This window comes from Dermacentor albipictus, chromosome 1, assembly GCF_038994185.2.
Source record: "Dermacentor albipictus isolate Rhodes 1998 colony chromosome 1, USDA_Dalb.pri_finalv2, whole genome shotgun sequence".
NCBI lineage: Eukaryota > Metazoa > Arthropoda > Arachnida > Ixodida > Ixodidae > Dermacentor > Dermacentor albipictus.
Window position 1 is genome coordinate 438,679,435 of NC_091821.1, and position 13,119 is coordinate 438,692,553.

Here is a 13,119-nt window from a genome sequence, read left to right on the forward strand (position 1 = left end):
TGTTGGCTTCTTGTGATGTAATAACAATATATATATATATATATATATATATATATATATATATATATATATATATATATATATATATATATATATATATATATATGTTGGGGCCGTGAATGCGAGAAGTAAGGGAGGTCTCTAGCCAGCGCTGCGTTGACTGATTCTGATGAAACGGAGTGTGCGGCGTTTTGTTCGTCTGCTACGGGATGCATGCCGTTTACCTAATGCCTAACCAATAAAGCCGTTCATTTGAATGACAGGTGTTGTGACGAACGCAGATGCAAGAGGTCGAGGAGTTCATGAGCTACTACGACTTGCCCGAGTGGCTGCGAGCGCGCATCAGGTCGCACCTGAACGCCCAGCAGATGTCCCTGCACGACAAGGACATCCTCTCCTCGCTGTCGGGCACGCTGCGGGAGGTGAGTGTCTCTCTCTCTCTCTCTCTCGTTATCTGCAGGCTCGTGCACGTATCGCAGGGTTGCGCAATCGTCAGATTACGTTACTCGCCGAGAACCGACCTTGCTACGGAAGCATCCGCGTTTGCACATGTCGCAATGGTATAACACAAAGGCCCGGACGCGGATCTCCAAAGCCGTTCGTTAACTCAAGCACGCTGCGTGCAGAGCGATAACAACCAAAACGTGCCCTTGGGATAGTCTGTGCGACATCATAGTCATTATCACCAATATCATCAATGCCAATGGCAGGATTAGGGCATATTCTGGGTATCTCCAATTACCCCTGTCTTGCGCCAGCTGACCCCATCTCATGCCTGCAAATGTCCCACTTAGGTCGCGCCAGCTATAATTTTCGGCCGTCCTCGACTCCCTTTCCTTTGCACCCATTTTGTTATGATAGTAGACCACGGGTGATCTTCCTTAAGCATGCTATTGCCTGCCCAACTCCACTTCTTCCTGTTAATGTTCTCTAGAACATCGTCTATCACGTTCGCTCTCTAATCCGCACTGCTCTCTTCTTGTCTCCTAATGTTACGCGTATAAATTTTCGTTCCGTCGCTCGTCGCGCAGCCCTTAACTTCTTCTCAAACGTCTTCATTAACCTCCGAGTTATGCCCTACACGTTAATCAGCATAACGGTGCGTTAATAATGCAAGAATGAAAAAAGGTGGGATACGGACCGCTGTGCAGGCCAACTGTCGTGTAGCTATCGAGGCAATGATAACCAAGGCGTCTGCTAAGGATAGATGGCCTCACAAAGCTTGCAAAAAGGCTAGTTTGTTTAGCAAACACAGTAATAAAAGCTAATACAAAAAGAAAAGGATGAAAACTAGCAAGCTTCGTGTTCGACAAAAGTGGGAGGAAGAGGTGTTCAATGCAGAAAAAGGGCTGATGGTCGTCTATATGGTTGGGGGGTTTTCAAAGGGAAACGTTGCAGATTTATTCAGTTGCACGGACTTCAACAAAAATCGTTGAGATCCGTGCGGCCCATACGTGAGCCTTACGGCTTGGCTAATAAACCTGTGATTTGTTCCCCAAATGGATTTTAATACCGGTCTCCTACACGCTATGGGCTTGCCCTCGAACGAATGGTTTCTGTGCGCTTGTAGCCAGCCTGTAAATTGCCTAGTGTCAAACTGTGGCTGCTTAGTATGGCTACGACACTACGGTCAAATTACAGCTATACGTCACTGGTGTGCAGAAGGTGGATGTTCTCGTGTGGTCACATCTGCAGGCCTTCCGGCACCGGGGCCAACTTTCACTAATTCCGCTCCGCTGGTCCGCTGAAATAGAAGATGCAACTTTCTCACCGTACTGTAAACTATAGGGCCAGGTGCGGCAACATTCACTCGGCACATGAGAAATTTTAGACTCTCGGCGCAGCATTGGCTTTTTCTGGCAGCTGTCTACAAGCGTGTACGGAGCACCGTACCACGTACGACATCGCAGTTTCGCCGTGTTGTATGTTATGAAGTTTCATATCCAAGATATAAAAATATTTTTCGAATAAAAAATGTCGGGTTAGCAGGCAGTTGGATGAATGTCCATTGCTTCTGATGTTTGAGGATAGTCTGCAGGATTTACATCTCGAAGCGACAGCCCTAAAAAGTATGTGGTGTAAAATTCTAGAACACGCAATTAGTTATACCAATGTTATTATGCACCTCTCTTGAGCGGTCTCTGGAGATACTCAGCACCAGCTAAAAATTGAATATGTAAAATTATGGCGGGTCTCTAGTTATCCGTTTTCAGCTGTTGATATTTTTGGCGGGAGCCTACTAAATGTCTGCACAATTGTTTAGAACTGTTTTCTTTTCGTTTCCTTATTTGATGCTGAATCTCAAAAGCATTTATCTGCTATGAGAAAGTTTTGTTTGCGTGAGGTGACTTTTGTGTCAGACTGATAAGTTAGTGGGGCAGCCAGCAGGTACCTCAAAGAGCAGCATTTCTTTCGGTTCAGTTCAGTACGAACACGAGAATAAAGCTCCCGAAAGAACAATTGGTGAGGATCTCTGCAGGGTGAAACCGATAACTACAGCTGCAGCGAACAACACTTGACAAGTTCGAGTGTCTTGAAGCTCTTCAATGTGCCAGCAATAAATCTCCTCGTTCGTTCATCTACTGGAATTTCACAACAAAACCGAGAAACAAGATAAGGGTTTAGCCGAAAGTGCCCTTGTGTCATGCAGCATTCATGAGATAAGATCTGTATGGCTAACGTTAGCTATAGTTGGAAAGGCGTTTCACGAGCAGTGAGGGCAGACTTGAGGTGGCGATGGAAACGCTCGACGAGACCATTTGTTTGCGGATGATATGCCGCTGTGCTTAGCCGACTCACTTCAAAAAAGGTGTACGAGCTCGGTAAAAAGTGATGACTCGAACTGTCGTCCCCTGTCTGTTATACGATAATGGATAGGACAGCTCGACAGGGAAGGCTGTTGCTACAGCTATCGGGCGGTAGGTCCCGGCAAGTTAGGATAGGATGGTAGGCTACAAAATAAAATATATATATATTAAAACATGTCTGTGAGGAAATCAGGCAAGTGAGATGAGTTGAGCAAGGTAAAAAGTGATGACTCGAACTGTCGTCCCCTGTCTGTTATACGATAATGGATAGGACAGCTCGACAGGGAACGCTGTTGCTACGGTGGCCGGTGTGCTTTCCGTGATAAATTTATTTGTTTTTTAGATACTGCAGACAAATCTGGTCCAAGCAGGACGGGAAATACAATTTACAATATATCTGTATTACACACGAAAAAGAACAACAACAATACGTGTGATAGCACCCGAGGAAAGAACACAAAAAAGACATGATCGTCAAGTCGTACAGTGCGTCATAAGGTTCTGTTCGGCTATTCCAGTCGGACACAGAACGCGGAAAAAAGGAAAACATAAATTTTTGTTCTTGCAAAGTAAGGAGTTAGAAAGTGTGTTATGTAATGTCGCATAGGTCTTGTAGACAATGGGGAAAGAAACTGGGTCTGATCAATAGCCATATTACCGTTAAGAAGTAAGTTTCAAAACTTCAGACGACATTCTTTCTTCTCGATTCAAGTAGTTCAATGTTCTCAGCTTTCATGAGTTCAAAAGGAGGATCAGTGTGCTTAAATTTAGAGTAGAGAGACCTGACAGGTTTTCGCTGAATCCTTTCTGACTTTTTAATGTTAAGTTTAGTGTGAGGATCCCAAACTATGCAGCAATATTCAAACTTAGTTCGTATGAATGTGAAATAGCCAAGAAGTTTGACCTTATAGGAGGAGACACAAGAAGATGTTAAGTATAATAATGTCGGTGATAGATTTACTAATATCCTAAGCCGCGGAGTAAAATCTGTCGACGTAAATTAAGTCCCTGTGGCCTTGGCAAGGTGATGGAGTGCCGACCATGTTAATGTGAACCGTGGCGAAATGGTCCCCGGCCAATAGAAACCGCTGGGGTTGAAGGACGGGATGGTGGTGCATGGACACCGCGCCGCCGTCGTAAGGCGCTACCATACGTTGATGTTTACCGGAATCCCCTTTGAAGCGGAGAGGGGACAAGTAGTACCCTAGGCTTCTTGAAATAAGGTTTTACTACATCCATCGCTATCTATATCTTTCGTTTATCTCACCTAGATCGTATTTAAAACATCTGTCACTATACTGTACTATTACCTACACTTGCAATTACCCAGTTTGTATCAGTAACTTTCCTGCTTTCCTTACACCCATACCCTAATCGTCTCCTACTTGCCTCGACTGATTACCGGTTAAGCCGTTAACCATCTTTGAATCCCAAGGCCTCCGGTACGGGTCTCGCTGCTGGGTCAACATCTTGGCATATACCATTACCATGTGCCGAGTCGTTTCTGGCCTGCTTTCTCTCTCTTTTCTTCTTTTTTTTTTCAGCAGCACACACACGCCTCATCCTGGCGCGCGTATATTTGCTCCTGTATCTTTTTTGTTCTCTGCCCTTTACGTTATCATGCAGGTTTTACTTCCCAATTTTTCTTGCGGTTTTTGTAAACCTCCATGGTTTTTCTTTTTGTTTCCATCCCGTGCATCGAATTTGCCGTCTCTCTTTCTCCCACTTGGTTTGTTACGACTGCTGGTTGTCTACGCTTTCAATTACCCTCTACTGGGTTTCCAACTTTCTTGACCTCTTCATCTATTCTGTGTTCACGTCTTCGAGGTACATATATTTGGGCACTTAACCGGCCATTTCTTTTCATCCATGTTTCTTAGTCTTTCTTCAAAACAAAGCTTGCTCCGTGCTTCTCTGACTTCAAAAGAAGCCCATGTCCCATTGCTATGCATCATTTGAGCTTTTACCGTGGACCCCCGAAACCAGTCGGCCTACCCCCCTCTGGTTAATCTCCAACCCTCACAGATTTCTGATTTATAGCACAGAATTGCGTTTGCGAAGGTTAGCGCTGGTACCGTGAGATTTTTCCAAATTTGTCATACTACCTGGTGGCCCCAAAGTGCTGTATGTTTTATTATTGCTGCACTCCGCTACCCTTTCAGTTTTTAATAGATTATCTCGGTGGACGCTTGAATAGGTCTTTCCTTCGTTTATATATGCACCCAAGTATTTTTTATTTTTATTCCTTGACAAATGGGTATGCGCTTCCTGTTGAATTGAACCCACGACATTACTCGTCTCTTCGTTAGAGATTGTCATTCGAGATTTCTGTGCTAAACTTAAACCCTATAGATTCGTCACTGCGTTGCCACTTATATCAGCAAGTCTCTGTAGATCCCTCGCATTTTCCACTTGTAGAACAATGTAGTAACACGCTGTAGCTTGCCATTAGTAGCATGCTAGTACCAAACTGTCGTAGCCAGCTAGCGCACGGGTAAACAGCGCAGCTAATGACAGCAGTAAGATCACCATAGCGTGTCGTGCACAGACGAAGCGGCGATGGCGAACACGCCGATTCCAATGATTTTGTGCTGCGGGATTGAAGGCGTAGCTGATGAACCGAAAAAACGAATTTTCGCATGTCTGCCTTTTTAGAAATGTCGCCGCTTGTACGAAGCAGGTCACATTCGTGACATCAGGTGCACAGGCGTTATACAAAGCAGAAGACGAGCGCAAATTGCGATGCAATTAAATGCACCCGCAAACAAAAGTCAGTGCGGCAACCTAAGACGTGGATTTTGAGCGGTTATTTTGCAGGTGCTTAGCTGTGCAGGTCGTCACTGTCGTGTATTTAATCGTGTAGGTTGGCGAAGCAGCACAAAGATCAGGGACAAAAGGCGACGGACGTCTTTTTTTCCTTTTTCTATTCCCCCCCCCCTTTTTTTTTTGTGCTGCTTCGCTGATCGCACATGTATAGGCGTGTTCCCGTTCTGTGAGCATGTTTATTCTGCGTAGCTTCGGCGAGTTTTATGCCTTACAAACGAGGTCAATCCTCAATCTTTGTCTATTTTGGAGTTTAGCACGACCAGAAAGAACCAGCTGCTGCGGCTGGTGCATGTACTACATTTACGCGCGGCTGCGCTGGCGTTCGCCGTCGACGCAAGGCGCACGAAGTCGTGTACCAGACGCTTCCAGAGCTGCAAAACGAGAGGCAGTATAAGACATGCCCCAAAAGAAAAAAAAAAGAAAAGGCTGAGCCGCTGAGAGGAAATGACAACTGCATACACGCGTGTTCGCCTTCGGTGCCCTCACACCTGCGGAGGTGAATGCACAGTTTACATGGAACACGAAGCTAACGCTAGTTTACTCGTCTGCTTTATTTATGTTATAGAACAACTAGACAACGGCAAAGCAGCGTCGGAAATGTGCGTACCGTTGCGTATGCAAAGCGCGCATATATCCAAGCTTGCCGCTGTTCCATGTGTGAGGCCGCGATGAAAACCCATCGAACTAACTGAATGGCCTGACCGGCTTCATTCATGTTCGAGTGTGCATCCAAGAAAGCAGCATGTTTGTTCGGATTTGGTTCTACGTGGTATTTCGGCAACGCAAAACGTAAGTGTCTGAACCTAAACGACAAACGTATAGCTAGCTGGTAGGTGCGCCTGCTGCGCCCTATGGAGTTGCTGTTACTAGAGTAGCATATGCAATAACTCTATAGCACTGCGCCCGGCCCCGTCGTCACATGCATAGCCTCCGAGGTGCGCGCGCGGAAGTGGCGAATCTCAGAGGCCATGTCACGTACCGCTACATTCGGGGCGCTGCCTCATAAGCGCGTCGCCGGTGCGAACTCGTCTCGCGCCCGGTGCCTTTACCTTGGCTCGCTGACAAGAGCGTTATACGAGCGCGAACACAGTGGCGTATATCAGCATTCAAGCGCGGCCACACAAAGCGAGACACAATGAGATATTCCGTGGCAGGAACACCCGGATGTGCTAGCTTGTGCGAAACGTCAAACAAAGTATTTTTCGTCAATACCGAAAAGGCGATTTCTACCGTGTGAGGAAGCGCGGAACGGCCAGAAAAGACGCAGAAACGAAAGGCTATGGCACCGCCACCTTGGAGGTCCCGCACCAGATTTCCTTAATTGATGTCATGGATTTTGAAGGCGACTCCTGTCTCGAACCTAGATAATCTTTTTTCGGTTAAAACGGCCTAAGCTTTAGTTCTAAAGGAACCACATGCTATACGTGTAGCAAGCTTAGAACCTTCTTACGCGGCCCGAACACCCGATTAATGCTTTGAAATCAGTGACGTCCACTGACCTACCAGCGTTGGGTTTTCGGCGCGAAATTCGTGAAATGTAACTTTGGCGTTCGTTTTCTCTATCTAAAAGTCAAGCCATTACGGCACAATCAAGGATAATACAGTTGCCAAGTAATAATATATCAGCCTACGCTGCTTTATTGCTTCTATTTAGTGTGCCTTTACGGCGCATCCAAAGATGATTTGGACGGAGGGGTCCAAGTTTCTACCCTAGCCTGCGGTACAGCACTAACTAACAACAGTTAGCTTAACGTGCATTAGGTGCCACTGTGAACGCTGAAATGTGATGCGTGCCACTCGCTCACACGAGTAAACGCGGTGGTGCGCGGTATCTATCGCGCACTGTTGGCTCGCAAAGGATGTTCGAATTTGCTTGTGAACAGAGAGCATGTTAATGCCCTGCGGTTGATTCTTCGAGCCATTCGTACCGTTTGGCCGCGTCTAAAAGTAGCGCTATCGTGTTTAGTTTATCGTCGGCAATATCGACTCGTTTGTCATAAATGGGTACACAAATGCCGAATGGGGTTGCCGCAGTTCCAGTGCTGTTGGACGAGGATACATTAAGCGCATTAAGTTTGAGGCCGGTCACAAGAAAGACGTATATATGTATAACCAAGGCTATAATACTAAACTCCGTTCAGCCCTGCGAGTGGCATATATCCGTAACGCTTCAGGTTTGCTGTGACCCGTATAAAAAAAAAATGTAAACCAGCACGTTCGCTGTTTACGATGCGCACGCCATAAGTTCGAAATCTAATCTTCTGGAATATGTCGCTGCGATACATATAGAATAAGGAACTGCAGTCGGCAGTACCTCCACGGTAGAAATAATCGCAGATATCACGTATAGAGCGAACATATACGGTGACGGCTGGTGGCATAATTTCGGATATTCTAGCCCGATGTACCCTCGGCCTCGATAAGCCACGGCGTCAGAGTGGTATAGTCAGTGTACCACCGCAATAGAAAATGGCGGGATGGTTGGTGGATCGCATGTTACCCGTAGATAAACTCGTTAAAGCAACGGTGGTCACAGCCTGCGGGCTTATACGTAGTCAATCTGTCGTCGAACTCACTCCTATGATCCGAGTAACAGTTCTAGGAAGAAATAAGACGCGATATCTGGGTCCGCACGAAGTGGCGCGCGCGCCGGAGCGCTTCGTAAAGAAAACGCGCCAGCCGCTCCTCGTTGCGAAAATGTTTGCGGAGCCGTCCAGTGAATTGTAGTTACTCTCCTCCTCACGTCTATATTGTATAAAAGAAATTTCTCGTAGTACGCGCTTTTTTTTTTCTTTTTAAGTTTCTTATTCTCTGTAGAGTTGCCATTATAGTTATACGAAAGAAAACATAGTCTGCAGGCGGCTATATATGTCTGTGATGACCATGCTGCTTTTCAATCAATCTTCACAGTTCACCTTTCAACCCGAATAATTACGCGAAAACTAATGCCTCAGTCACAATAAATTGGTAACGCGGAATTGGGGCACGAACTACGACAGTATTATAGGAGCAGAGGCAAGCCTTGATGGAGTCGCCAAGCCCACGATAGCGCCGAAGCCAGCAGTGCAGTATTTTCGGTGCTTTTTCAAAGTTTTTCAAGGCGTTGTTTTTCTTTAATATACCTTGTCAAAGAAGGCAAATGAAAATGTGGAAAGAAACGCGCAGATTTATTTTGTTCGTAAGGGTTCCTTATATGCTCGGAAATTACGAAGATCTGGTTACGATTGTGTAGCCGTCAAGAGATCGTTTTTTTTTTTCCATCAAGAACCAGTCACGCCTTTTCACCATTCACAGTTGCATAATAAAAGAGTTATAGCTAAGCGAGCCAGCGTCGACAACACTGCGCATGTTTTACCGCGCATGCGCACTGGTGTCTACACTGGCTTGCTGGGCCCACTGGCTCGCTGGCTCGCTGAGCTATAACTCTCTAATATTGTTGCCGCTTGATGACGAGGCCTATAGTCAGGAATCATCATAAAACTCTAGGTAGTAATGAGATATTCCTGGCGGCTTTAAATACATTTTCTGGTTTCTGTTTTCGGCTCTCACGAATAATTATGAAAGAACATAACGGCCATACTTGCAGTGCACACGACAATAAGAAAGATACATAGCAGAAATATTTATCTCGTAAACAGAAGTTCTCACGTCCATCTATATTAAAACCGTTCCATGTTCGTCTTGTCCATTATAAAAGTACGTCAGCCGATAGGATACAACACTCACACGATCGCACACATGCACATTTCACTCGATCCTTTCTAGCACATTTTCCAGCTTACGTCGCCCCCTTACGAGACCGTCCAGTAGCCGTCGGTACCTCGCAACTCTAGCACCGCATCAGTGTCCCAGCATCCCTTGTGGCAGATGGCAACTACGTTGATGCCCCTGTTACGGCATTCAGCTATGAGCTTATCCGCGAGCTCCGAGTCTATAGAGGCGGTCGCTTCGTCCATCAGTGCCATCCTTGGCCGTGCGTAAAGCAGTCGGGCCCAGCTGAGCCGCTGCCGTTCTCCGGGAGACAACGTGTCGTACCACGCGGCGTCCATTTCGCTGTCGAGATCGTTGGCGCTGTTCAGAAGGTTCCTAAGGCCCGTGAGCTCCAGAAGCGAGACCATTTCTTTGTTTTCGTCGTCCAGCTCCTCGAGCCCCTTGCGACAACGGTCAGGAAAGGGGTAGCGGAGCTGCTTCCGGAGGCTTCCCACCGTCAGCCACGGCTGCTGCGGGAAGAACGCCAAAGACTGCAAGTTGGTCACGTGGACGCTTCCGGAGTCGACGTTCCGCAGGCCCTTGATGACTCTCAGCAGAGTGGTCTTGCCGCTTCCGTTAGGTCCCGTGATGAGCGCCGTCCGCTTGCAGTCGAGTCTCCACGTTAGCTTCTCGACGAGCACGCTACCGTCTCGCGGCGAACTGTACGTCACGTCTTGGAGCTCTACCGTGGGACAGTCGTCGTCACTGGTGCCTTCTTCCATCGGGTGCTTGTCGTCGTCGGGAGCGTCGGCGGCGGCGTGCAATTCGCGTAGCTCTTCGCTCAATGCCACCAGCTTTTCCCTAAGGGCCGCGATACGGTGCGTGTTTCCCGCGATCACAGCCACGCTGCCGGACAGGTCGACGAGGCTGCTGTAGCAGCTGATAAGGTAGATGGACACGAACGCGTTCTTGCTAATGAGCGATGCCAGTTCCGGCGGCGTCAGCGAATCGTACACGCCGCTGAAGATGGGCACAGCGATGACCAGCAGACTAAGGATCGCGCCGGTGTAGTCGAAGAGGTGGACGCCAAAGGCGAGAGGGAACTGCCTGTTCACGACGGACTGCTGAGCCTTGACCACGTCGTCCAATACGGCGTTCACATTCTGTTCCTCCACGGGGTCCCCGTCCAGGAAGGCTATGGATTCGGTGTGGTCCCTGACGCGCGCGTGCGCGTGCCTAAACTGGCCTTCTTGCTTCTCTTGCTGGTAGACGCGCGGAACTACCGGCGCCATCAGGAACTTGTTGAGCACCGTGAACACGACGAAGAACACGAACGTCGAGACCGGACCTATCCAGCCGGTGGCCACGTACGCTTGGTAGTTGTAGTAGGCCGTCGTGAACGGAGCGATCAGCGCAGCCGGCAGGGCGTCTGCCAGAGCCTTGCAGAAGCGGTCGACGTCCTGCGTCATTCGTTGGTCGACATTGTCCAGGTCTCCGCCAAGTTCCTTCAAGATGTTCACGCAGTAGTAATTCTTGTCGGCAAAGTAGAGCCCGTGCAGGTGCTTGGTGATGATCTTGCGCCAGTGCACTCCTGTGGTCGACGCCAGGAAAGTGCGCAGAGCCCTCGTCTTGGATATGGCGAAAACGAGACTGAGACCGAGGGCCGTTTGGATCCAGAATCCGTGCAGGTCTTTGTTCCCCAGCACCAAGTAGAAGCGGCTGTTGGTGAGGCCCATTTGATACGAGACGAACTCGTAAGTTACGACGAAAAACATCAAACCGGCGAGGAGCAGCGCCGCCTTCTTGTCCCTCACGAGAAGGGAGCAGAGACTCCAGAAGCGCCTCACGAGGAGGGCGTTGAAGCCGACGCTGCGCATCGCGGCGAACACGGGGCGCCGGCGGCGGGGACTCGAGCCGACAAGGCGGAGTTCGAATGCTCCGCTGTTAGTCGAGGATGCAGTGCTCACGTCCGCGCTATCTTCGGGCAGAGACAATGAATACGAACGAACCATGTTCGATTGTTTTCGGCGGCGCATATCTTATCGCATTTCAGAAGCCGCGTCTGGCCGGCATGGCCTTAAATCGCGGTATGTCCATTTCCAAACACCGACTGCCGCGGATATTCGGCTCTTCAAAAGCAGTCGGCCTTATCAGCCGCCTTTGTTTCGTAACGACAAACGCGGTCAGAACTCGCAGGGCGGAGAAATTGTAGCGCGCCAGCCACCACGTGACGCGCGGTGCCGGCAGTTTGAGGAAGCACCGGTGTTGGTGTATCGGCCGTACAAAGTGCAAAGCTCGCTCACGTTGCGATCTGCGCGGTTTCCTTCGTGTCGCTTCCGCTTGCGGTACTCACAGGCGCACGGTCGTGGTGGCCGTTCACTTACTTCTACGCTCCGTCTGCCTCGGAGTTCTCAATCGATGCCACAACCAAAACAGCGGAGCCCTCGTGGCGTGCTCAAACTCGAGGTTTGCCGTCGCATGTGCGAAACACGCGCGTCTCGGTGGAGAGACGCCGGCGTTACCGGTGTTGCCGGCTTCGCCCAGCGATGGCGAAACCTGTTTCCGTTAGAGGCCGCGCAAAAGCGCAGCAAAAAAAAAAAAAAGGAATCTGCGCATTTTGCCGCTAGCTAAAACCCCCGGTAGCGAGGTTGGCGCGACATCTTGCGAGGTTCGCGAAAAATAGCGCTGGGTCGAGCGGCGAAGGCGCGAGTTTCGTACTTGAACTGAACGAATTCGGAGGAACTACAACGGACAATGAAACTACGTAGGTCTGCTTGACAGAACATGTTCACGCACGCACGCACGCACGCACGCACACACACACACACACACACACACACACACACACACACATACACACACACATATATATATATATATATATATATATATATATATATATATATATATATATATATATATATATATATATATATATATATATATATATATATATATATATGGGTGTGTGTGGCGTGATGTAATATCTATTGAGCGATTTTAAGGCTGCAGAAGTGTCTAAGCGCGGAGAAAGCTTTATTATGCGAACGAACGAATTAAACATGTTGGAGAGCTTTGGCGCCGCCACCGAAAACTGATAAGGAAATAAATTAATTATGGTGGATTCCGAAATAAAAGAGGACTGTAGTGTTCGGCGGCACATATCGCACGTCAGGAGCCGTGCATGGCCGACATTCCAAACACCAACGCCTGCGGATATTCTCTTGGGCTTTTCAAAAGCAGTCTCTCTTATCAGCGACCTTTGTCTCTTAACAACAAACACCGTGAGACCTCGCAGGGCGGAGATATCGCAGCGCGCCAGCCTCCCCCCGAGGCGCGTTGTTTGTTAGCGATTTGAATAGCGAAAAAAAAAGAAAAAAACTGTGGTAGGCCTTTCAATCACGATTGATTCTGTAATGTAGTCGCCTCCCGATATAGAAAAATAATTGCGGCGTTTCTAGGATGGCAATTTAACAATCTTCACAATAAGCGTACGCCGCAGGAGAAGCGTTCTGTAAACGCAGCAGATGCTATGGTGCTCCCGCAATTACCGCGTGAGAATTTCGACGAAATCCGGCGAAGGTAGTTCTGCGAGATGACAATTTTGCACGATATTTCAACGACATCATGAACGTTCTCTTCTTCATGATATATCGCTCAGGGCCTCCTTTCAATGAGACCTGCATGTCCCATAACGCCCATACTCGAAATCCCATAAGATTGCATGGGAATCCCATATAAAACGCCGCATGTTCGAGCAGCATGTGGGATAATTTGATAAGGGACTTAAGAAACG

General features: G+C 48.2%; 1 protein-coding gene and 1 pseudogene across 1 annotated transcript in view; one reads left to right on the forward strand and one right to left on the reverse strand.

The window, feature by feature from the left end:
• The window catches only part of LOC135905121 (potassium/sodium hyperpolarization-activated cyclic nucleotide-gated channel 1-like), a 111,637-nt gene that overhangs the window by 56,161 nt on the left and 42,357 nt on the right, over positions 1 to 13,119 (forward strand). Inside the window, exon 8 of the mRNA XM_070532325.1 lies at positions 282 to 422. Within this exon, the coding sequence (XP_070388426.1) occupies positions 282 to 422 (141 nt within the window). The remainder of the gene's footprint in view (positions 1 to 281; positions 423 to 13,119) is intronic.
• Positions 8,780 to 11,863, reverse strand: LOC135905120 (lysosomal cobalamin transporter ABCD4 pseudogene; annotated as a pseudogene).